Genomic DNA, 26526 nt, shown 5'->3' with positions numbered 1-26526 from the left:
ACACAGCTAGCACAGCTGAGCCCTCCTATGGGTCCGTCTGGGTGGCACAGTTAAGTTGACCTCAGACACCTCTCTCTGCTGAAGTAGACCTGGTATGATTCCATTTGCCTTTGTTTTAGAGATTTTAGACTCGATGGGCTTAGTTCTTGGAATGAAAAAAATGCATCTGGTCCCCCTCCCCTGAACAACCCAACCCACCCTTGATTGTTGAGTTAAAGACTGACCAATGAAACAGATTGGTTGTAATCTGACTCAAACCAGTGACACCAAGTACTTACGGTCAATTCTGCCTTTTACATGTGCTTACAGTAAACTCCTCCTTTTGCTCACCAAAAGCAACACCCTGCCTTACCCGCTAAATTTGCATGCCATTTTAAACCAAGGTGATAGCTGGTTTAAATAGCCATTACAGACAAATTGTAACTTCATTGGCCACCTGTGTGTGCTTTGGTGTGACTGTACAATCCTTTGTGTTATGATCCCATTGATCACCTGTGTGCGACCAGGCTCGACCTCATGGATTTTGCCTTTAAAAACCAAAGTATGGGGGCCGCTCGGGGTCGCAGTATCAGCTCTCGAGCCTGTGCTGCGGCCCTGACTGGTCAGTGTAGAAACCTTCTCAATAAGGTTGCTTCTTTGTTAACAACTTTGTTGACTAGGTGGGCCTGCCTGCCTGAGTAGGGGGTCTTCCTACTACACTGCTATACTTCATTTGTGGCCTGATGGCTCACAAAGAACCTAAGTGATTCAGGGATTCAGAGGCTAAGAAAGAATGATCCCAATGGAAAATTGTACAAAAGGCAAGAAATGCTCTGAAGGAAAGAACAGAGAAGATCAACTATGGAAAGATGTGTATGAAGAAGGAACAGCCAGGCACCAGTGGCTCACACCTGTAATCTTAGCCACTCAGGAGGCTGAGATCTGAGGCTCAAAGTTCGAAGGCAGTCCAGGCATGAAAGTCCAGGAGACTCTTCAATTAAGCACTAATAAAGCTGGAAGTAGAGCTGTGACTCAAAGGGTAGAGTGCCAGCCTTGAGCAGAAATGTTCAGGGACAGTGCCCAGACCCAAGGTTCAAGCCCCAGGACCAACAAGAGAAAAGAAAGAAAAAAAAATAAAAGAAAAGGAAAGAAAAGAAAGGAAAGAAGGAAGGAGGGAGGGAAGGAGGGAAGGAAGGAAGGAAGGAAGGAAGGAAGGAAGGAAGGAAGGAATAAAATGAAAAATAAATGAGAAAACAGGAGAAAAAAAACAGTGAATTCTTTGGCCTGTGTTTACCACCTCAAAATATTAAAATTAAAATAAGTAATATATGGCTGCATATCCTATGACTACTTACTAGTCAATTGAAGAGATTTTTGTGGTTGAAATTAGAGCATGGTAAATTCCTTCTCTGGAAAGTTATATTTTCTTATCAGTTGCTTAGTGTCTCATCCATCTAGCCAGAAGAGGTAAAATATCAGTGTGCTGATTATAAGTAAATGTATGGTAATGCAACATGTACAAAGGCCTCAGAAGAGCAATTAATAGAATGCAGGTATTTAAGCAGGGAAGTGAATCATTCCCTTTAGAACCAATAAAGTTGTGCAAATGAATGTTAGCCAGATTTACTCACATGGAGGCATCAGCAAATCAATAGAGCGATTACCGCGGAGGGCACCAAGAATGTAAAATCACGTTAACAGCTATGTTTATGCACAAATTGCACACTTAAAATGCAGGTTGATTTAGGCAATGAGGAAAGCAAATGATTTGGTCCTCCTTCAGTTCCCTTTTTCCATCTTACATTGTAAAGATTTATAAATCTCTGAAGCTCAATAGATTTACAGGCCTATTCCAACTTCTCAGAAAATCCAACTAAGTTAGCTGATCCCTTTCCTGGCTTTCACTTCCTGTCTAGAATAGAGCAACACAAACCTATTCTAACAGAGCTGGGTTGTAGGATCTCCACATCTTATTTAAGAATAATCTTGTGAAAATTAAATCACGGTGATCTCTATCAAAGGAACAATTTCATTTTTATGCATCAATGAATTCCTTCCAAGCTTGATACAGCTGCTACTGAAAAGGACTCCCCAAATTTCCAGAAGACTCTTAAAAATTGGGAAAAGGGGGTACTTATCCCAGCAGGATGGTAAGAAGTCAGCAAGCCATAGCCCGCTTGTTTCTATACAGAGGATGACAACAATGTTCACATTTCTAGATGGTAGGAGAAAAGGCTTAAAGTGAATTTTCTGGTTTTGGTGACATGTGAACATGATCAGAAATTCAGATTTCAGTGTCCATAAATTAACTTTTCTTGGAACACAGGCATATCATTTTATGTATTCTCTATGGCTATTTTTAGACTAGAGCAGAGCTGGCCTGAAAAACTCTAAAATATTTACTATCTTGTCCTTTACAGAAAAATTTACTGACCTCTGTCTAAATAGATAGTTAACTTTCAAGAAGGTAGAAAGAGTCTCACAGACTTTCCTGCCTGGGCTGGTTTCAAACCACAGTCCGCAAGTCTCAGCGTTGAGCCACCAGTGCCAAATTAATGCTTTGATTTGACCTAGTAAGTAGAGCTTCTTCCATTCCTCGACTTCTCAAGAAGACTTGTGTTTTCTTAGATTTGTGGGTTTTTTTTTCCTTTTCTTTTTTTTTTGTCAGTCATGAGGCCTGAACTCTGGGCCTAGGTGCTGTCCCTCAGCTCTTCAGCTCAAGGATAGTGTTAGGTTTTTAAAAAGAGGTAGCCGAGTAAGAACAGCACCAGCACGCACGTGGTATTCAGGTAAGGGGTAGGTTTATTCAGTAGACCTGCTGGGACCAGGCAAGGTTGGCACTCCACGTGGCTGGGAAAGAGAGAGGAAAGAGCTAGAGCAGAGAGAGAGCAGAGAGAGCTAGAAAAGAAGAGCAAGAGCAAGAGCTAGAAAAATGAACAGAGAGAGCGCCTGGGCCTGGGCTAGGCCTTATCTAGGGTATGGGGGGGGAAAGGTGTGGCCACATCAAATTCAGATGTGACCTCAGCGGATGCAGATGTGACCTCTTCCAGGTGTCTCAGTTGCCTAGGTAACGCAGGTACTGGGTGGAGACTTTGCTGCGAGGAGGGTGGAGTCTGCTAGCCATCCAGGGACGGACCTTACAGATAGCACTCTACCATGTGAGCCAAAAAGCCACTTCTGGCTTTTTTCTTTTTGCTTATGTGGTGCTGAGGAATCGAACCCAGGGCCTCAGGCATGCAAGGCAAGCGCTCTACCACTGAGCCACCTTCCCAGCCCCAGACTTAGGTTTCTAAATTCTAGTATTCTTTTTTTTTTTCAATTAAAACACGAGTTATTTTAATTATACAGTTTCAGAAATGAGCCGGGCACTGGTGGCTCATGCCTGTAATCCTAGCTACTCTGGGGCTGAGACCTGAGGATCATGGCTAAAAGCCAGCCTGGGCAGGAAAGTCTGTGAGACTCTCTATCTACAATAAACTACTCAGAAATATCTGGAAGTGGCGCTGTGGCTCAAGTGGTAGAGCGCTAGACTCAAGCACAGAGAGGTTCAGGGACAGAACCTAGGCCCTGAGTTCAAGCCCCAAGACTGGCAAAAAAAAAAAAAAAAAAGTTCAGCAATGAAGCCAGGTGCCTGTGACTCACACCTGTAATCCTAGCTACTCAGGAGGCTGAGATCTGAGGGCAGGAAAGTCTGTAAGTCTGTGAGACTCTTATCTCCAAGTAACCACCAAAAGTAGAGCTATAGCACAAGCTCAAGTGGTAGGGCTCAAACCTTGAATGAAAAGGCTAAGGGACAACATCCAGGCCATGAATTCAAGCTCCAGTACTGGCACCAAAAAATTAAAAAAGCTAAAAAAAGTTTCTGTAACAGAACAAAGATTTGAAAAGCTTCCAATAATAGTAAAAACAAATAAACAAGGCAAAGCCTGGTGCCTCCACTGAGAGATTTTTCACAGAAAAACGTGACTCTGGGACAGATGAGTATTTCACAACCCCTGCCAGGCTCTGGCTACCAGTCTCTACTTCCCCCAACCCAGTACAGCTGTTTTCAAAGTAGAGAATGCACCCGTCTCAGTGGGGAAAGGGCTGGACATTTTATTTTTTTTTTTTTTTTTTTCATTTTTGTAGTTTATAGGTATAGCTTTTTGAGATAATTCAAAGTGCATCTTCAAAATGGGTAGCGCAGTATATTAACTATAAACTGATAACCCAACACTGATTCAGGGCAATATTTAATCTGCTTACACCTAGAAGGGCTGGACATTTTAATCAGATTGCTGAGCCCAACCTAAAGGCTTTGCAGCCAGCTAGGAGTGGGGCGGCTGACAATTTACATTTCTAAGGAACTTCCAAAGGAAACCCTTAGCTGGGGGAGGGGGGGTGGGAAAGGAGAGCAGACTTCAAAAACCACAGCCCTAGAAGATCCCATTAGACCTTAAAGCCCATTTGGATCCCAGTCTTGAGCTTTAGGCTCTAATTCCCAACTCTCTGTGGTCTCTGGGAACTGAACAAGTCCAAAATTTCACCATTCACCATCTGTCTGCCCCTCCTCCACCTTGAACACTTCTTCCTTTATGGTTTCTTTCCCATGATGGGCCTGCCACCTCGCCGATCTCTGTAGCCGCCTCAGTTAGAAATTCAGGACCCCCTCAGTCTCCATTGTACAGTCATTGTACTTTAAAAACTCAGTCCAGTCCTGCCTTTCAATCCTAGATACTTAGGAGGCTGAGATTTGAGGATGGCTTAGAAGCCAGCCTGACAGGGTAAGTCCATCAGAAGCTTATTCCTAAGTAGCCACCAGAGAAATCCGGAAGTGAAACTGTGGCTCAAGTGCAGTGCGTATGCCGCCTTAGTGAAAAAGCTAAGGGGCGGTGTCTCAGCCCTGAGTTCAAGCCCCAGCACTAGTCCAAAAGGCAAAACCAAAAACAAAAGGTGGGATTGTTGATCAGGCTAAACAGACAAGCTCTGGGTGTCACCTGGCTCACACAGCAACCCCGTGCTGACTGGTGCCCTGCCTGCATCTCCAAAGAGGGAGGGTGAGCCACTCTCCAGGCCCCCCGGTGCCCTTCAGACAGCTAAAGCTTTGTACGTTGATGGCTCTGCTCAGATGAGGAAAGTGAGGCTAGAGGACCTCAGTTCCTGGCCAAGGTCAGCAGCGGTGAGTCGCCTGTCTGGGATCTGAACCAGATCTCACTCCCGCTCCACTCCTGGGCTTTGTCTCCAGAACACTGACTTGGGTCCCCCAGGGTCCGCCAGCCAGCCTAGTTCTCCAGGACAAAAGGCCTGAAGCTGGTCCAAGGCAGAAGAACCCATCACTCGAGCCCAGGCCTGGCTCCTCGGGGACTTTCCTCACAGGCCCACATCCAGGCCCCAGGTAGTAGAGGAAACCCTGCGCCAGGACTCTGCCTCACTTGCTCCTCTTGTCTTAAGTCACACATCCAGGAGGTGCTTGAAGGGTCTCTTCCCTAGACACAGCCAGGGAAGCTGGCCCTCTCTCCTGAGTCAGGGAGGGGTGGAATCCCACTTTACCCTCCTCATAGTCCAGCATTTACTGTGTGGTGTTAAAGATTGAATCCAAGACTCATCCTAAGCATGTGCTCTATCACTGAGCCATATCCCCTGCACTCTTAAACAAGGTCTTACAGGCCAGGCACCAGTGGCTCCTGCCTGTAATCCTAGCTACTCAGGAGGCTGAGACCTGAGGATCACAGTTCACAGCCAGGTGGGGCATGAAAGTCTGTCAGACTCTTATCTCTAATTAACTATCCAAACCCAAAACTGAACAGGGATGGGAATGTGGCTTAGTGGGAGAGTGCTTGCCTAGCATGCATAAAGTCTTGGGTTGGGTTTCTCAGTACCACATAAACAGAAAAGCTGAAAGTGGCTCTGTGGCTCAAGTGGTAGGGTGCTAGCCTTGAGCAAAAGAAGCTCAGGGACAGTGCCTAGGTGCTGAGTTCAAGCCCTATGACTGGCAAAAACAAAGGATCCATCACATCCATCCCAGGGGACCACGCAGGGGCAGGTAGGCACAGGAGAAAGATTATTACAAAGTTTAGAAGAGGAGCCATATTTCCCACAGCGCGGGAGCACATGGCAGCCTCCGCTATCCAGGTAGCAGCAGGGTCTGGGCTAGGAAGTTGGGAGTTCAGGTGGGTCTGGGCCAAGAGAAGGAGGGACCTGCTGTACGGCAGGAACTCCAGGGCTGAGAGGAGCTCAGGTCTGGGAGGAGCTGAGGACCAAAGGTGGGCATAATGCTTACACAAACAAAAACAAAACAAAAGACTGAAGAAAGGGAGAAAGGAGACTAGAAATGGAGGGAGGACAATAGGGAAAATGCTGAGAGTCTCTGGGGAGGTGGAGGTAAGAAGAGCTGTGCCTGAGGTAGGCAGGCTTCTTTTCCAAACACACGGAGGTGATAAGAAGGAATAATGGAGTCAGCAGGTGCAACTTCAGGGAGAAGAGAGACAAGATAAGGGAGCCTTCATTTGAAGGTAGAAGCAGTTGCTGCTCAGGAAGAGAGGTCAAGGACTCAGGGTACCACTCTACCAGACTCTGCCAAGAATGGCAGGGGCTTCCTCTCATCGAGGCAGATGCCCACTGCCCCAGATCAGGAGCCTGATGTAGAAGCCCAGAGATGCCAGTTCAAACACCTGGAGAATCAGACCTGTTCATCAGAGCAGTAAGTTCACCACTTGCAGGAGACCTACAGGGGGACCTAGTCACAATCAGAAAGATGCTCACCTGAAAAGGGAATGCTTAATGGTTATCAGATTGTCCCTAGGCCATGAGTCCCTCTTTCCTTCCTTCCTTCCTTCCTTCCTTCCTTCTCTCTCTCTCTCTCTCTCTCTCTCTCTCTCTCTCTCTCTCTCTCTCTCTTTGTCTGTCTGTCTTTTTGTCCTAGAGCTTGAGCTCAGAGCCTGAGCACCGTCCCTAAGTCTCTCGATGCTCAAGGCTAGCATTCTACCACTTGAGCCATGGTGCCACTACTTCTGGCTTTTTCTGTTTATGTGGTCCTGAGGAATCGAACCCAGGGCTTCATGCATGCTAGGCAAGCACTCAATAGAGTGCCACATTCCTAGCCCTTTAACATTTATTTCGATATCATTTTTTTTCCTCTTGTCCTACTGGCTCTCATTATGATGTCAGATCTTTGGGGGTTGTATGGGGGAACTGTGAGAGATAGTTGAAGAACTCAAAATCTGAGTTCTTCAATAGTCTCAGAAACTTCCTTTTCCACTGATTTGAGAGAGACTCACTTGGCTCAAATCAGTCAAATGTCTACCTTGAATCTGACCCCCTTCACCTCCCGCACCAGCCTACCGCAGCTGTGATTGGTTGTGTCTCTTGTCATGCAAATAATGTTGTGAATCTGGCTTTTGCACGGTTTTGCTGTGAGATTTGGGCCCTGGCTTCAATGTCCTGTCCTTTTGCATATCTCTCAGCACGTGAGGGGTGGCAGATGCACATGGTCATGATGATAGCCACAGCAGCATTCCTTTACCACTCACTAGTCACAAGGAAGGTTTTCAGGTGGGAATGGTGCCTCTGAATTGGCTTAGAGAGCAAAGGGGAAACACAGAAAGACAGAAGGTCACAGCACATTCTAAGCCACATAGCATCAGAGGAATCAACCAAGAAGCACCCAAAACCCATGACTTAGCACCAGTCTCCAGCACCTTCCACACAACCTGCTGGAAGGACCCCAAAACCCATGACTTAGCACCAGTTTCCAGCACCTTCCACACCGCCTGCTGCCTCTTTCTGTCAGTACCTGCGATCCCATCTATAGTTCTTTCCCCATCCCTTTAGGTAGAACAGAATCTGGCGGGCAAGTTTGGGCCATGGGGACTTTGTTTTGGACCTCCTCAGGAAAGTCACTTAGCAGTTTCCGCATTGCTAATATGGATGTAGTAATGTCTGGTAGGAAACATTTGCAACTTTTCAGATCCGTTTTGAGAAACCTATGGGGAGCACAGGTGAGGACATCACTGCTCTTCAAGTTGGAGAGGAAGTTGAGGGCATGCCTTCTGTGCCTCAGGAATGGAGGATGCTTGGCTGACTCTGCTACCATCAACAGGTCTTTGGCTTTTTCTCTATACCCTGAGCTTTGTTCTTGGCTCTTGAGGATTAGAATACCAGAATTTAGAAAAAAGAAAGAAAAAGAAAGAAAGAAAGAAAGAAAGAAAGAAAGAAAGAAAGAAAGAAAGAAAGAAAGAAAGAAAGAAAGAGGGAGGGAGGGAAAGGACGGAAGGAAGGAAGAAAGGAAGGAAGGAAGGAAGGAAAAAGGAAGGAAAAGAAAGAAGGAAGGAAAGAAGGAAGGAAAGAGAAGGAAGGAAGGAAGGAAGGAAGAAGGAAGGAAGGAAGAAGGAAGGAAGGAAGGAGGAAGAAGGAAAAGAAAGAAGGAAGGAAAGAGAAGAAAAGGAAGGGAGGAAAGAGAAGGAAGGAAGGAAGGAAGGGAGGAAGGGAGGAAGGGAAGGAAGAAGGAAGGAAGAAAAGGGAAGGAAGGAAAGGAAAGGAAGGAAGGAAGAAGAAGGAAAAGAAAGAAGGAAGGAAGGAAGGAAGGAAAAGAAAAGAAAGAGAAATGTTAAAGCTCATTCAACCATCAAAAAGGAACACAGGAGAAAAATGAAGGTTTAGTTTGAAAATAGGGTAGAATCTCTCCCTCCTTTCTCCTTCCCCCTCTCCCTCCCTTCCCCCCTTATCTTCCTTATCAGCAAATCTTTACATCAGAATTGCTCTCAAAAACTTCTCTCATCCTTACTGTCTTGAATTGTAATTCACTAGGCTTTCTTTTTCCATTCCTTCCTTTCTTTTTTGCTTCATCTCTCCCTGTTTCAGTCTATTTACTTGTTCCTTATTTTGTCCCATTGCAGTTCTGGGGGTTCTTTTTTGCCCACTTTGAGCTTGGGGGAGTTTGTAGGATACCTTTCTCCTGCTGTCTTCTCTGGATTTCCCAGATAGCATCAGTGGAGAGTTACTCAGCCTCCACAGTAATAAAAGATTCTTGGCTGGTTAAGGTTCTTGGCTGGTTAAGTCACATTTGCTCACCCTGTCTTTAATAACTAGTTACTGAGAGCTGACATTGTCTAGGGTGTTGAGAATTGAGCATCCAACAAGCCATCCCTGCTCCCACAGAAAGCTGCTTCTTGAGACGAGACAGACACAATAAAATAGTTGTAGGCAGTGAAAATGCCTGGGAAAAAACAAAGCAGGTGTAACAGGGTTGAAAAATAGATATGCTGGGGTAAGCTGTGGCCTGAAAGGTGAAAGGGAGGGACAGGTCATGGCCACAGATAGATGTGCCAGCAGGAAGTTTCAAGTGGAGAAAACAGCATGTGCCCATGCCCTGAAGCAGGGAAACAGAATGATTTTTGCTAGGAGCCAAAAGAATACCTTCTGTGGGTAACAGCTCTGAGGAGAGTAGATCTGCTGTAATAAAGAATTTATGGATTCTTTCTCTGCCTGTATCATGAGGATAGAACACCAGAAATTAAATAGTTTGAGGTGGTAGGTCCGCATTCCATTTCCAGAGAAGTTAATATAGTCCTAGAGTTGATCACACATGTACATTTAAAAATTTTCCTTTGTCTCTGGGAAAAAGAAAAAAATAGTAACATCCCTATTTTTGATATTTTGTTCTATTTTTCTAATATTTCTATTCTATTATCGTAAGTGACCTTTCTCCTATTTGCTGGTCTTATTCTTTATTGTTAGCCTCTAGGCTTCCTGACTGAGCTAAGCTTGGTGCTCAGTGGCTAAAAGAAAACCAGATGAAGTGTGTAAAGGCCCTATGAAGTCTACTTCTGCAAAACACAATACACTACCAGGGCTACTCTTCTGCATAGATAGGACTTGACTTTCCATGCCCATATCTATTTTACTCATAGTATGTGTATAGTATGTATTCATCTTATATGTACTCATATTATGGTATATACATACATATATATGTCTATATTCCATAAGCTTTAAAAGCAAAAGAAAAAGCCTGGCACCAGTGGTTCATATCTGTAATTCTAGCTACTCAGGAGGCTGAAATCTGAGGATCATGGTTCAAAGCCAGCCCATGCAGGAAAGTCCATGAAACTCTTATCTCTGACCAACCACTAAAAATCAAGAAATAGAGCATGAAGAAGGAGGAAAAGGAGGAGGAAGATGAAAAGGAAAGAAAGAAAGAATCAAGAAAAGAAACTAATTCTTGGAGACCTTCAGTGCTGCCACAACTTCTCCAGTCCTACTAGGATTGTTCCTTATCCTTCTTTTAACTGTTGCCCTTAACCAGTTCAGGCTATATTGCATTAGAAGAATAAAAACTTTAGTCCAATTCTCACTCAGAAAGTAGCTGTGCAGTCAGCCAAACCCAGCTTCTAGTCTCATCTTTATAATTATCAGTCTTGGCAAAATAAATAATAACCATTCAAAAACTCATTATTTTCAGCTGTGAAAAAGAGGGTAGCATTTCTTTGTCACAAGGTTTCTCTGAGCATTAAATAGATTTCATAGGAAAAGCACTTAGTACAGGCCTGCCTCATAAGCTTTCCCAATGTCAACTCTGATATTTCAAATCCCTTATAGTTCAAATAATGCCATTGTAATTGGGCAATTTTACCTACATGGAAAAAAATGTATTTTGGAAGCAAAATAACAGTCTAAAACCAATACCAGAGTAAGAAATACGAATGTGTAATAGAATAAAGGGCTTCCTTGACAGTAGAGTGATCAGGAGAAAAACTGTATTTGAAATATCAATTGCAACACATTCTTACATAAGCATAAAATAGATTGCCTAATAAATTCTACTCTTACCATTCTACTTTGAGTAACTGTATATGCCTGAAAGCAGCAAAATCATATGTATTTAAGGATTTCTCTTAAGGAAGAGTTTTCTCAGAATTAGCTTGGCTTCATCTACCTCCTCTATACACAGTGACCTTGAAATGACAAAACACTACTTCACAGAAGAGACCAATTATAGTAAAATGTTGCATAAGTGAAGCACTTTTGCATAGATTATTACTTTTACTCCACAACACTAGGATCCAGCAAAGGGAAAATAATGATCAAAAACTCCAAGATCAGACCAGTGTTTCAGGTAAAAAAAAGAAAAAAATGTCCACCCTTCCTATTTCCAGTGTCCCCTCCCTCAGCCAAGGTCAAGGTCAGAGAGAGCAAGCATTGGTTGTTATAGCTTGTCTTTTTCCCCCCTTTTTGACTCCATGAATGAGGGGATACTGAGAGGATAAATGGAGGTGATTGCAGAGTGGAGGTACTCAATGCAGTGGGATGAGGAGGAAGGGATGGGCATAAAACACAGAGCTCTCCGTTTACAATACAGAGAGACTAAGTCTTTCAAAGTACAGTAAATCCAAGGCTGTTATTACCCCATTTGGGGCCTACATCACAAAAATTCAACTTAGTAGAACAAATCTCATTTAGCAAGAATTGAAGGAGGCCTTCCTTTGAAGTATAATTGCTAACACTTGTTCTAGAAAGCACTTCCATTCCTTAGTATGCTTAGGGAGTTTTAGTTTCTAAAGTCTGCATAAGAGGGAAATGGCAGACTGGCAGAGAAAGAGACAGAGTCAGAGACAAAGAGAGAATACACACTCTGACAATTTAATTCGAAGAAAGGAAACTTCATTCAATGCTATGAGGATTTTTCTCAAAAGGGCCAAAATTTCTAGGACTTGTGAATCTTTACCCAGATAAAACATTTCTGTGAAGGAAGGGGAAGAGCTTCGTCATGTCCACTAACCAATAAAAATAGGGCTTTGTGTTAGACCAAGGTGAAGCCAACTATTGGGGCCAGGCTTCTGTATGGGAATTCCTTTGTTAGGTACATGAGCGAATACAGTGCAGCAACAGGGCTCTTTGGAGGTATTCATGAGCCAAAAGGAAAAGAGGTAGTGAAATATGGATACTGGGTCTAACTGGCACCATCTTGGCATCTTGGTGAATGAGGGACTTTCCAAAAATTCTTAGAGGTGAAATTCCACCCTGAGGTGATGGGTATGCCTAAATTCCTAGAGGCAGGGCGGAGTCTTGGACAATAGGTTACTGGATCTGCCAGGCCTGTCTCCGGAACTCTGGACACTCTTTGAACTCTGGAGCACCCTGTGCCCCTGCCCACTGACCATGATCCTGTTTGGGCACCTGCATCTCAGTGCCATTTTGTGCCATGTCTCAGGTCACCATGGCCTCCCTCTTGAGCTCTCCCTTAGAGTTGATCTGGTTTGTTGAGGTGCTTTTTCTGCTCTTTCTTTACTCTGGTACCCTCACGGACAGTTTCCTAACAGAATTAAATGTGTTCGAGGCTGCAAGTTTTGGGGCGAACAATGTGCCCCACTCTCAATCACTGGCTTTCTAATAAAGACTTCTGATTCGACCTCTCAAAACGAGGCTTCTCTGCATCTCACAATCAAATTTCCATGTAACAGTAGCATCTTCAGACAAAGAAGCGGCAGGCATTTTAGTTCTGACACTTTCCCACTACACAAGGTTTTAGTTTATATAAATTTCACCTCACTACCAAAGTGTAAAGATTCTAAGCTGGGTTGAGCTTGACAAGGTGTTCAGAGGGAAGTGTGGGTCTGGATGGTATAACAGCTTGGTAAACCCCAGACTAGAGACAATAATCTGACTTCTAAGAAAATCCTCATGTGGTCTGATAAACACTAGCCCAAGTTTAGCCAAATCTCTAGAAGGGCACCATGGGAATACCCATTGGATGGAGCCCCAACCTACATGATAGCACCCCAAAGACTTTCTCAGCACTTTACCCAGGGGTGCTGGTAGATTTTTTCCTCCTATGACTCAACATGAACTCATATTCTCAAAAACTGAGTCTGGAGAGGCCGCAGATCATGTGGCTATGTGGTTTGCCCTGTGATTGTGAGCAAAAGCTGACTCCAAACTCCCCAAGGATAACGCAAAAATAAACCTTCCACGACCTCCTGGATGCAGAAATAGCCTATGTCCCTGATGAGATGTGTTCCTATCACAAGGCCTGGGAACTTCAGGCAGGGAAGAGAAAGATTGACCAATTCCAGACTGTATCTCTGTAGGCCACTAGGAAACTCCAGGCAAGGGAATGCCGAGAGTCAAGGCCAGACATAGCCCTGCATGAGCCTGGGCAGGGACACAGCACTCACCAAGGGTTCTGACGGTATTGCTGGGCCAGCTTGGAGGGCTGGAGCCGTAAGCGTTCACAGCCCTCACAGCAAACTGGTAGTTGGTATCCGCAGCAAGGCCTTTGATAACCATGGAGTCCATTTGGATCTGCTCCTGGATTATGGTCCAACTCTTGTCCAAATCTGGTCTTTATTGATTTAAAAAAAAAAAAAGGAAAAAAAAAAGCAGTTTAGAAATTTCAGAAATACCAGAGGGAAGCTAGCTAGCTGTGTAAATGAATAGCATTTGAACTCTGCAAGTAATACTCATAAAAATGAGTTAACATTTCCTATCTGAAAGTGGTCCTGATTTTAAATCATAGGTCATCATCTGTAAGCTCTGCCAATGAAAGCAAGTAGATCATTTTTAGGGCCAGTTGCAAGCATTGGTTAGAAAACATCTGAGTTTGCTTGCACAGCCTTAACTATGATGAAAAGACCCCCCACAGGCAAGTTCATGTTCAAGGACTAGGCCCTCCAGATGTTTCATAAACAAGCCTCCCCTTGGCAGTCCCATCCCGAGAGGTCAGGAGGGCACAGATTCTCTCTATTCACAAGCTGTTCACAAATAAACAAATGCAAGTTTTACAGGGTGACTGATAGCACGAATTACCATGGGAAAACCCAGGAAGAATCTGTCCACGAATATTCTTACTCATAACAATTTGTACATCTATGCCAACTTGCTGGAATGCCACCTGTCATTCCCAGGCACCTTCAGAGGAAGGTGCAGCTTCACTTAGAGCTTCCATTGGGAAGTAAGACACAGGAACAAGAGCACAAGCACTGATGGCTCACACCTGCAAATCTCAGGAGGCTGAGATCTGAGCCCAATGGCTCAAAGCTATTGGGATAGCTTTTCCTGTCTGGGACAGGAAATCCATGAGCTTCTTATCCCCAATTAACCAGTAAAATGGTAGGAGTGGATGTGTGGTTCAAGGCGTAGAGCACCAGCCCTGAGCAAAAAAGTCAAGAGCTAGTACAAGGCCCTCAGTTCTAGTCCCAGTACTCATACACATGCACAGTACACACACACACACACACACACACACACACACACACACACACACACACACACACACACACACACATGAGTAGAAGCTCCGGAGTTGGACAGAGCCAAGTTCAAACCCTAGCCCTGTGAATTGCAAGTTGCTACTTAACCTCTTAAGTTTTCCCACTAGTACATTTGTACATGGGGAAGGATAAAGTAAGTAATGAGACACACATTCTCATGTAGGGACTGGCATCCCGCTGTAAACACTCAGAATGTATTATCCTAATGTAAGGAGCTGATTTATTTATGGAGCTTGAAACCTCCAGTTGCCTGCTTACTCAATACCTGCATGGACCCATGCTTTCTTGAAATATGAATAGTCTGAATTGAGATATATAAAATATATACTGGATTTTAAAGAAAAAAATCAATGTAAACTAGCTCATTTGAAAATGGAAATTGAGTTTACGTTCATATTAGATACAAATTGAAGTGATAATACTTTGGATGTAAAATACGTTATTGAAATTCCTTTTACTTCCTTCCTGTTACCTTCTCGTTCTTTTTTTTCTTCCTTTTCTTTTGCATGTGTGTATGTGTGCATGCATGTATGCACACACATGCATACATGCACACCAGTTCTGGGACTTAAACTCAGGGCCTGGATGCTGTCCCTTGGCTTTTTACCTCAAGAATAGTATTCTACCACTTGGGCCATACCTCCACTTCTGGCTTTTTGCTGATTAACTGGAGATAAGAGTCTCATAGACTTTATTGCCCAGGCTGGCTTCAAACCATGATCCTCAGGTCTAAGATCCCCCAAGTAGCTAGGATTACAGGTGTGAGTCTCTGGTGCCCAGCTCCTGTTGCCTTCTTAATGCCACAGATACAAAGCAAGAACTTTTCTCTAGGCTTGTGCTACATCTCTCTTGGTTAGAATTGCTCTGTTTGAATGTCCTAGGTGAAGGACAGAAAGAAGAGCATTGTGGGTGACAAGACCTACAATATGAAAATTGGGAACATAGCACATACTTGGAGACATTGAGAATGGCCTAACTGGAAGACTGTATTGGTAGCTAAACCTAGTATCATTTATCAAGTGTTTCTAAAGTACTAAGCATTATCCTAATACTCATTTACTCTTTCCATGCTATCCAAAGCAGTAGGCACTAGTACTAAACACCATTTTTTGTTGTGGTTTTAATACAAAAGAAGAAACTAAGCCACCGGGTGGGTAAGAAACTTGTCCAAGGTCGTACAGCTAAGAAAGGGCCAGGCACATTTGGACTGATGGGTTAGATTAAGAAGATACTTGATATCAGAAGAAGGTCTAGGTGGGCTTTTTCTCTCTCCTTCCGCTTGCTCCCTAGCCCATGGAGAGCTCATAGGTCAATTCAGTTCTAGTTCAAAATCCTTAACATTTTTGTTTCTGATTTTCTCACAAGCTTTCAGTTGTTGTACAACATCTCTGCTCAAAAATATTCAGAGGGGAAGTGGCGCTGTGGCTTACGCGGCAGAGCGCTCTACTTGAGCGCAGGGACAATGCCAACGCCCGGAGTTCAAGCCCCACGACTGACAAGAAAAAAAAAAATCTTATTTCTAATGCAAAAATATTCAGAGGAAAACAGCAAGCAAAGAATGTTGATGTGTTTGGTCCTTCATGAACAAATTATCTGGCAAGGAAATAAAAGGAGGTAAGCTAGATGGACCCAATGTCTTTAATGTATGCTCATTTAGTTTTTCATTAGCAGGAATTACTATTGAAAGCCCAGTACATAAAGTGTCCTTAGACTCACCATGCTAAGCAGTAGTTAGAAGCTAAACATAGTATCTAAGAAGTCAGGGGCTTGGGAAAGCCAGAGTTTGAAGGGCTAATTTGCTGGAGGAAGAAGGGTTGATACCACTTTCCTGTTAGTCTTTCCCTGAAGATGGAATTCTGTAAACTAATTTTATCATCAAAGAGAAAACCTACAGCGAGTGGAAGATAACACACATTTGCAAACTCAAAGGAGAACAAAATCAGTTTGCAGAGAAAGCCACAGGGGGTGGGAGGAGTGAGGAAAGATGCCATCTTCAGATCAAACTCTTTGGTCCTCCTCTGCTAATCTTTCCTGTGAGATCTGTAGAGGAAATAACCTATTCTCCGAATATGTGGGGTGGGCATTTACCCAAGGCTCCCTGCAAGTAGCGGCAACAATCCTCACACAAAAGTTAGAGCAAACACAAAGATTACTTTGTATTTGTTATTCATTTCACACAAGAAAAAAAAAACTTACCAGCAAATAAGAGATTGACATCATTAACATTTTACTTCATTAAAGAGAGAGTGAGCAGAGCTCCTACGGATGGAATCCCAGTTCCAAATCTTTAATACTTTGCTTCTAATATTGTCTCAAGTTTTCCATTTGAATGCGTTCAGTCTCTTGTAATACAAAAGTGCAAAGGTGAGGCTGACAGAGAGAGATAATCAGGCCAGAGTATTGTCTTTAAGCATTCTGAGCAATAGCCGTTATCTTTTTTTGACTGGAGAAAACCTTGTTATCCTGACTTGTCAAATCACCATAGCAAAGTATCCTAATCCTGTCCCTAACAATGCAAAGGGACAGAAGGAGTGACTTTGACTGAGACCACCTCAGTAGAGATGGACAGCTGCTAGCAGGACTAGACCTTCAAGCACTTTTCCCAGTGGCAGGACAGGGATGCACATCACAGATCAGATCAGTGGCTGGCCTTTGGAGTGGTTGTCAGGTGGAGTTCGGGAAGGGCATGCATGAAATGGTGAGCAATAAATCCTCAAAATCCAGATAGTCAAATCAAGTACTCAAGGCATGTTCACCAGTTCATTTTAGTGGAAAAAAGGTACTGATCACGGGCAATGTTAGAATTTAGCCTGGTTACTGGGGCCTGGTGGAATCAGAGATTATTTGGTTTAGTTATCTGAGGAATTCTAGAAATGATAGGCAAGATGTTGAATATGAGCACTTATATTTCATTTTTGTAAATAGAGGTTCCTTAGATTTACCCAGATTGTTAAAGATAATTATGGTTGTCATAGCTTTAAGAGTCACAGATGGAGTTTACTCTCCCATTCTACCCATATGAACATAGAAGGAAACCCATTTACTTAAAGTTACTGGACCACTGAGTGGTATATGGCATATGGCAAATTATCTTCTGTTTATTCCCCTTGTTACAGCATTTTGAGCATTTTGTCCATTGTCAACCTTGGTGACTCAACCTTAGTGACTAATCATTTGGTGCCTTCAAATCCAGCAAGTGACTATCTTGGACTAGTCAACCGAAAAATGACTAATGATTATCACAAGGCATCCATCATAAAAGTTAGAATCCAACAAATATAAACATAGTCTCTTCTTGAGGAATGAGCAGTCTAAGTGGGGATAATTATATCTAAGGATCCATGCAGGAATTGTACCTCTAAGAATTATCAGGAAGCCAGTGAAAACTAGCATGTTCCTTTTACTTTTTTTTTCTTTGTTTTTGTGGTGATGAGGATAGAACCTAGGGCCTTGCATATGTTAGCTAAGTATTCTACTCTGAGCTATATCCCCAAACTCAAAATAGCATATGTCCAGAGCTATGTTTGAATGCCTTGATGTGAACTGAATTCTGGAGGCAAGCCTCTGAGGACCATAAAAAATTAAATTAGATTTTAAATGTATTTGCATTTGGGTAACTTAAGAGTCGAGATGCCTTGAGTGACCAGGGCCCGGGGCTATATGTGATGTGGATATATTAAGTGCCAACTGTCTGAAATATCATGTGGGGTCACCAAAGAGAAAAATATGGGACCTTGATGTGAATGACCATTTAACCTATACCAACTTGATACAAAATATACAAACATTAACCATATCAGTAGATAAATAACTCTGTGGTGCCCCTCTACATACGCACAACCTCAAGGCCTTCTGTACCAACTTCTACTTCACTAGGCAACTAAACTAACAAATGATCCACATCTTTCCCACACTAATTGAGCAAATGGATTATAAAGAACCAACTATGCTTATTCCTGAACCTATTTGTGACTTTTGCATTTATTTCTGGAATTGTATTTATTTGAATATTCTATAAACCAGTAAGTATTAAACATTTTTGGAAGACTTGACAAAACTAAATTACTAAAAGTATAATTATCCTTAAACTAGGTATAAAAGAAAGACAATTATGAAGATTGGGGAAATGATCATAAAATTCTAGAAGAATACTGTACTCAGATTTGCAAGTGTCTTTATGGCTTTAGTTCACTTGAAAAAACTGTAAGCACAAAGCATAGACTAGATGTATTTGGTGTGGTTTGAAGGGTCATCCCCTCAAAGGACTCAAATTCAAAGAAAAATTCTGGACCCTACGTTAATAGACTGATGAACTGATGTACACTTAGAGAAGTGATTGGAAGATGAAGTATGTGAGTACAATGCTTCATTTGAAAGTCTCATTTCTGATTTTTATTGACTTTTTAAAATTTAACTGTCACTAACTGTCCCAACAGTAGCTGAAGAGGACTTTGAAAGTTAGTGAATGGATAAGAATATGGATATAAGCTTATTCATGCCCAAATTTTACAAACACACATACCCATACCCTCTTGTTATTTTTCAAGTTCTGTTTCAGGATGGGGCATATGCCCCCTGCTCCCCCCTCAAAAAAAAGCCCACAGAATTAGACTCAAACACTTTCAAAGACCCATGAAAGGTCTTGTGAGAAAATGAGAGAGAAAGGCTAATTATACTTTCTTAAGGGTCTGCCTCTAAACAAATACTGAAAAATATTGAGCGACTATTGTTTAAATGAGTTTCTAAATGAAACTCAGCCTTGGGTCTCATCGAGGCTCAGATAGGCAGGCAAGAGTATGGAATTTCCCTCAAGAACAAGAACTTAAGAAGAGAAACTGGGTAGAACAACAAAAATCCTCAAGGTAGTTAAGAAAGCTCAGCTCTGCTCCTGTACCTTTTTTTTGAGTATTAGGTAAAAACATTAAAAACAACCTCAGGATGAGTGCTGGTGGCTCATGCCTATAATCCTAGATATTCAGGAGGCTGAAATCTGACGATCATGGTTCATGGCCAGCCCAGGCAGGAAAGTCAGTGAAATTCTTATCTCCAATTAATCACCAAAAATGTTGGAAGTAGAGCTGTGGCTCAAGTGGTAGAATGATAACCTTGAGCAAAAGAGCTCAGAAACAATGCCGGGCCCTAAGTTCAAGTCCCAGAACCGGCACACATACCCCCCAAAATCTCAGTAGTATTGACTCAGAAGAGTCATTAACGGGGCTGGGAAGGTGGCTCAGTGGTAGAGCGCTTGCCTTGCATGCTCAAGGCCCTGGGTTCGATTCCTCAGCACCACATAAGCAAAAAGAAAAAAGCTGGAAGTGGCGCTGTGGCTCAAGTGGTAGAGCGCTAGCCTTGAGCTGAAGAGCTGAGGGACAGCGCCCAGGCCCAGAGTTCAGGCCTCACGACTGGACCCCCTCCCCCCAAAAAAAGAAGAGTCATAAACAGTTATTTAAAATAACAATAGAATTTTAGGGAATTCAAAGTGTTCAGTGAGATTTGGCCTCCCCAAATAAGATGTGTGACAGCATAAAAAGTCCAAATGATTTCAGTACATAGAAACACAAGAGCAAAGCCAATACAAAAGAAATTTAACAAGATTTTTAGAAAGTCTTAATGCTATATTGTTATTATTATTATTTTGTCAGTCTGGACCTGGAACTCTGGCCTGGGCGCTGTCCCACAGCTCTTCAGCTCAAGGCAAGTGCTCAACCACTTGAACCACAGTACCACTAGTTTTCTGGTGGATTATTGGAGAAAAGAGTCTCAGGTCTTTCCCTGCTAGGAATAGCTTTGAGCCACGATCCTCAGATCTCAGCCTCCTGAGTAGCTAGGATTACAAGTGTGAGCCACTAGCGCCCAGCTATGTTGTGGCATCTTTTAAGCCAACTGCACAGATGTAAGTCAACGATTGTATGAGTAAGACCTGGTATGGTTAAATCTACAGTGTGGGGGAGGGTATAAATCTGGATTTTTCAAAGTGTAAGCTCTGTATGAATTTTGTGGTCCAGAACCTATAGATGGGAAATGGTTTTCTATCACTTCAATTCAAAAGGTGGGCACTGGCTGGTTTGGGTAGAAAAGATAGTGAGCATAGAGCAGTTCTTTGGGTAAAAGATACCTGTGTCATATAAGGATGGTGTAGATGCCTCTGAGTTTTCCATTTTGGACTAGGAGGCCCAGTACTTGTTTCCAGGCCCAATAGTTCCACAGACTAAGGAATGCTTTTGGTGACAATTAGAAATGAATGATCAAAATTAAAAGGGTAAGCACTGGACCACCTAGCCATATTAAAGCAGAAGTTTGTGGCTATGGATCAGTAAGGAGGAAGTAATAAGCAATTTCCTAAAGGGGATTGTGGTTAGGCTTGTTCAACATCTCTGACTTCAATCTGAATTGACCCAGAAGAGTGTTTTTCAAATAATCCACAGAAAGATATGCATTGGATCACACACACACACACACACACACACACACACACACACACACACACACACAACTTAAACACAAGTTTCACACAAGAATTCTTACTTTTAACATATGTTGTAACATCTGCTGTTTTCTTTATGGGGTATATTCTACTTCCTTTTTCTATTTTGCTTCCTTCTGGTCAGTAACCCCACAGTTTAAGAACCTCTATCTTGATATTCATTCTTAGAAGAAGATCGCAAGCTATGAGCATATGATCATATAAAATGATGATTATTAAAATGAACTCCAAGAAATGGAAGCAAAAGGTTTTTTATTGTACTGTTTGAGGGTTTTTTTTCCTTTGCTTTTTTCCCTTTTGTCACTGTTTTTTATTTCTGTACCTTTTGTCTTGTATATAAGTTTATCTGATTTGGGGAGGGAACAGGGAGGCACAGAAAGCATGGGACAATTCTGCAGTGAAACCCACTAGATACTATGTTGGAAATGAACTATACAACTTGTGGGGGGAAGGAAGTTGGGAGGGAAAAATACTGGGAAAGAATGAGGGAGGAGTAACATTGTTCAAAAGGAAATGTACTCATAACTTGACTTATGTAACTGTAATCCCTCTGTACACCACCTTTACAATAACATTTTGAAAATACAATAAAAATAAAGAACCTCTGTTCTGGAAGTTGAGGTGGAAATGAAGATCAAGTATGTTGACGTTAATGAGGAAAATGAGCTCATAGTGGCTAAACTCCACTGGTAGGAAAAGCATTTGGAGAGTGGAATTTGTTGGAACAGACACTGCCCCTTGGGGATATAGCAAATCATGTATTTGTGACCTTGACAGTAGAGGCCCAAAAGAGGGGACCAACAGTGCAGCCAGACATGTGCAGTCTCTTTTGTGCCCCCAATATCAAATCTATGATTCCACAATATAATTTTTCCAAAAGACCTTTGCTAACTTGATGGCTTCTTTACTAAGAATTTTCCCCTTATATAAGCTCTTTTAAGAATCATTTCACAAACAGAATTTATAAAACTCCTCCGAACTCCTTGAACCTGGTCCTACTATATACACCAAGTTTATCACCTTTCCAGTGTCATTTCCTATGTCTTCACTGCTAGCCTGTGAGCTCATGAAGCATTACATCCTTGTTTCATTCATCTCTGTGTTTCTTGAAATGTCTCTCGATCTTCCAAAACTTCAGATACTTCTATTGCTTTTCTACCTAAAACTTTCTATACCTCCTCATTCCCTGCAGCATAAAACATAATGGCTTTCTTGGTCTGACTCTTCTTTACCTAACTCTCACCATGTACAGCTCTAGGCTTTCCAAACAATTTCAAGAACATTTTCTTCATGCCTCCAAGCCATTACTTAAGTGCTTCCCATGGTCAGAACCTTTCATGTTACTTCCTCCCTCCTTTCTGCCTGGTTATCTCTGACATGCCTTTCTCAGAAACTATAAGAAGCCTTCCCAGACATCTTCAAAACTGGGTTACCCATAAGGACATGCCCCTTTTCTGTGACATTATTTTTTTAATTTTTGCTACTTGTGAGGCAAATATTAGAAGGATCATGGTTCAATGTCAGCTTGGGCAAATAGGAACATAGTGTCCAGGCAGGCCCAGGCAGAAATATGAGACCTTATTTGAGTTCATTACCCAGTACAAGAAAGAAAATAAGAGAGGGTGGGGGGGAGAGGGAACAGGAGAGGGGGGAGGGAGGGAGGGAGGAAAGGAAGAAAGGAAGGAAGGAAGGAAGAAAGGAAGGAAGGAAAGAAGGAAGGAAGGAAGGAAAAAACAATTTCAGATGTCAAACATGTGGTCCTTTTAGCCTCTGTTCCCTCCCTTGCCTGCAACACTCGGCACTCTGAACTATGGTTATCTTCATTCTCTAGAAAACTCGTCAAGGGTTTATGTTCCCCTAATTCTTTTGCACATAATTTGCATGTGCAAAATAATAGAAGATACATGATATAAAAACTCAATACAACATGTTTATGTGAATATATGCTCATAGTAGGCACCCAATCAAGGATGACTAAGATGAATTATCTTAGAAATAACATAATGGCCCCAAACCAAGGGCTGGAAAATGTCAGTTAACTGCCTGCCAGTGTTTATGGAATTTTATTGGGACACAAGTCTAGCTCTGGTTCTGTCCACTGCTCCTTGCTCATTCTAATGGCAGAGTGGAGTAGCTGAGACAGAACTCACAACACAGACAAAGCACAAAATATTTACTATCTGATCCTTTGAAAAAACTTTGTCAACCTTTGGCATAAACTGGCATGTTTACCCTTCTTATGCCACTGTGAAGTCTGATGACGCTTCTGTCTCTTTCTCAGACTGTGTGAATATGCATAAAATAAATAAGATCACAAAGGAAGCTATGTTGAAAGCAATGATAAAAATAATATTATGATATAGTCACACAGTACTTCTTTACTTTAGAAAACCTAGCAATGAATTCAAGCTACCATGATGAATTCAAAGTACTAATAAACATAACTATTTTCGAAGTATGGGCAACAATTACAATGAGATAAGAAAAGACTCATCAGTCTAACAGTGTCAAAAATCACAGTATTGCTAATGCCACCATGGTCTGTTGTGTGAATTGATTTATGAAGAAAATGCTAAATCGCAATTGCTGAAACTAAGAATGTAATTATTTTCTAAGTAAGAGCAGAAACCCCTTAAATTCTCCTCAGAGCAGCCTCAGGGAGCTGCAGACTTCAGCTTGAATGCCAGGCTGTGAAAAAGTCATTGCCTAGATTATCCAGAGTGAGCAGGACAGTAAAGAGAAACAAAGCCTTATATTCAGAGACACATCCAAGTGTCTCTTTAAATTTTCGAGTGATGTTAAGGCAGGATTTTCTCTATACCAAAATGAATGGAAAGAGAGAAGTCCAAACCACTAAGAAGTCACATTAGGAAAAAAAAAAAAGATCTTTTATTTGGCCTTCAGCCTCTTTCTTTATTTACGTGTTGGTTGAACCCAACCAAATGACAAACAGATGGATGGAACAGGCAATCATAAACTCAGATGGCAATTTGTCCCAGGTAGGGCAATGGTAGAGCACACTTTTCATTTACAGTTTTACAAATGGCTCCCTAAACTGCTACATAAGAATTCAATTCATGTCAAGTTCCATCCATCTGGCAAGGAAGGATATGAGGAATGCTCCCAGTTGGAGGGACTGAAGTTACAAGGAACTCAATTTGCAGAAGTGTAGGTCAGATCTCCACATAAACATTCAGAACAGCCCTTCCATCTGAGTTGGAGTGGAAGGGTTTGGCAGCTGTCAGAATTTCTGGAACCAGGCACCCATCTGGAAGGTGCTTCTGAGAGTTTCAACGTGGAGACTAAAGGTAAGACAAAGGAATTCTTGTTTTCACAAAGTACCACTTGTTAACATTAAATCTCTACTGACATCCAAGCATACCCACTGCTGTTTATTTCTAGTCCATTATGGCAGAAAGGAAGGTTTAAACCTAAAACAGCACATTTCCCTAAATACCTTCTTGGAAAGAAAGGGAGAAATTGCTTCACTTGCCATCCTCCTCAATCCTCTCTAAATTAACTAATTACTTAAGAAGAATTCCTTAGGGCTGAGGCTGTAGCTTAGTGTCAGAGTACTTGCCAAGCATGCACAAAGGTCTGGATTAGACCCCTGCATTGCAAAAAGAAAAACTTCTTTAAATATTTTCTTGCCTTTGGATAGCTAGAAAGCCAGTATAGGACTATATTACTACTAGATATTGAGGTCATTTGTCTACTGTTATATATTCTAGTGAAGTGCTATGAAGAACATTGGCAACTCACTTATGAAGAGCTTGGAAACACATTTGTTTTCTTTAAGAAATAAGGTTACAGTGGGAACTTTCAAGGTAGCCATACACACACACACACACACACACACACACACACACAGATACATACATACACACAATATGGTCTTTGAAGGCTTACCACATACCAATAACCCCTTTTATAATAAGAAAACAATGGCAACATGTTACTTCCAGGGGGTCGGGTAGCATGTGCATGAACAAGCCTATGTTGGGTCTGAGGACAGATGCTATTTACCTGTATGGTCTCTAACATTAGTAACACAAACCTTATATAACTGCTTGTGGCTCATATGTTTTAAGTGATCCACTTCAAAACAACTGCCGATAGTGTGGCAGTGTATCTCCCTGTGGTTAAGGGTAGAAGAATCAACATAAAAAACCCCCATGAACCACCATGTTGTGCAGAAACATCACCATGTCTTTACTACCTTTCTGATGCTGCTATGAGCATCTGCATTTTCCAGTGACAGAAACCCAGGCTCAGAAGATTGAGCAGCTCACTCAAGGTTCAAGCTAGGGGTTCAATCCCATGACTGGTGTCCGAATGATCCCCAGCACCTATTTAACATGCGCTGTGTTTGTTCAATGTGAGGTGTCATACACCAGAGGTGAGCAGGTCAGAAGTTTCCCTCACCTTCCAGGAGGAAGATAGATAGTGGATAAGGAATGAGCGCCAGGGCACATGTAAATATCACAGGGACACCCAAACTAAAGCTGGGGTGCAGGAGGGTAGACAGGCAGGGATTCCTGGAAGAAAGAAGGAATCTTGCAGGATGAGCCACAGTTAGCTCAGGAAAGAGGTAGAAGAGATGTCTGCCAGAAAATAGCAAGCATAAAGACCCAGAGGCAGGAAAAAGATGCCTAGAATACAAGCAGAAAAGAAGGTCCATCTCAAAAGAAGCCTGTGTACAGATGGGGCCTTACTGTGCACTCAAGGGCGCTGTTCAAAGCAGTTCACATTGCAATCACTTACTTTCACAAGCCTTTAAAGGAAATGAGTAGATGCCTATCCCTTCTGCTTCCAAAGCACAGAAAAGTTAATGAGTAACTTCAACTGTACAGACTAAAAGTAGTAGGACAAAAGTTTGCAAAAAGAAGTCCAGTCCAGCTGGGTACTGGTAGCTCACACCTGTAATCCTAACTACACAGGAGGCTGAGATCTGAGGATCTGTGGCTCAAAGCCAGTCTAGGTAGAAAAGTCCGTGAAACTCTTATCTCCAATTAACTACCCAAAAAATTGCTAGAAGTGGAGCTGTGGCTCAAGCAGTAGAGCACTAGCCTTGAGCAAAAAAGCCCTGGGACAGCACCTAGGCCCTCAGTTCAAGCCAACAGTCTACTCCAGAACCCATGTGTCAAAACACTAGTCTCTATAATAGCATCACAGGATTTTTTTTAATGCCACGTACTTCAGCATATTCATTTATACTGTTTATTCCATTCCATTTTGTTCTTCCTATTGTTCTCTTACATTCTTTATATCCCATCCTAACCCAACTGATTACATTCTACTTATTTTGGAGTCAGGGTATCACTATATGACCCAGTTTGGCCTTGAACTTTCAATTGTCCTGAATACTAGGGTTATAGGTATGTACCACCACATCCAGCTCCTCTTTTTTACTTAAGGAAATGATGACTGGATTCAAGCAACTTTGCCAGGATTAGTGTTCACTTTAGAGATACCTCTCCTGATTCTACATTTGAAAAACTTAAACCTATGAGAAAATGACATCAGCCAGGCTGTATCAATTCTGAATGAGAAACTCCTTCAAATCTCAGAGCTTTAGACCTGTACCATGAGCCCTAGAACTACTCAAGGAAAATCCAGAAATCTGTCCACCTTCCACTGTGAAGCTCAGACTCAATCTTCATTTCAGTAATGGTCTTTTTCAAGCTCATTTCCAGTGAGGAATGGAACGCAAACGGGACTTGTTTAAGGAAGACTTATGATGGGATATACAGATAGAAGGGTCTTCACAAAAATATCAATTGGTGATCAATCATTTTTGAAACCTATCCTAAGGGT

At 42.3% G+C, this 26526-nt stretch overlaps 1 protein-coding gene across 1 annotated transcript in view; it reads right to left on the bottom strand.

Moving 5' to 3' along the window:
• Window positions 1-26526, bottom strand: part of Egflam (EGF like, fibronectin type III and laminin G domains) — a 170652-nt gene that overhangs the window by 67400 nt on the left and 76726 nt on the right. Inside the window, exon 6 of the mRNA XM_042690631.1 lies at window positions 13131-13297. Within this exon, the coding sequence (XP_042546565.1) occupies window positions 13131-13297 (167 nt within the window). The remainder of the gene's footprint in view (window positions 1-13130; window positions 13298-26526) is intronic.

The sequence above is a fragment of the Dipodomys spectabilis genome, unplaced genomic scaffold, assembly GCF_019054845.1.
Source record: "Dipodomys spectabilis isolate Male_0828 unplaced genomic scaffold, ASM1905484v1 ptg000138l, whole genome shotgun sequence".
NCBI classification, from domain to species: domain Eukaryota; kingdom Metazoa; phylum Chordata; class Mammalia; order Rodentia; family Heteromyidae; genus Dipodomys; species Dipodomys spectabilis.
Note: the sequence above shows the minus strand (reverse complement) of the source record. Positions and strands in the feature narration are given on the sequence as shown.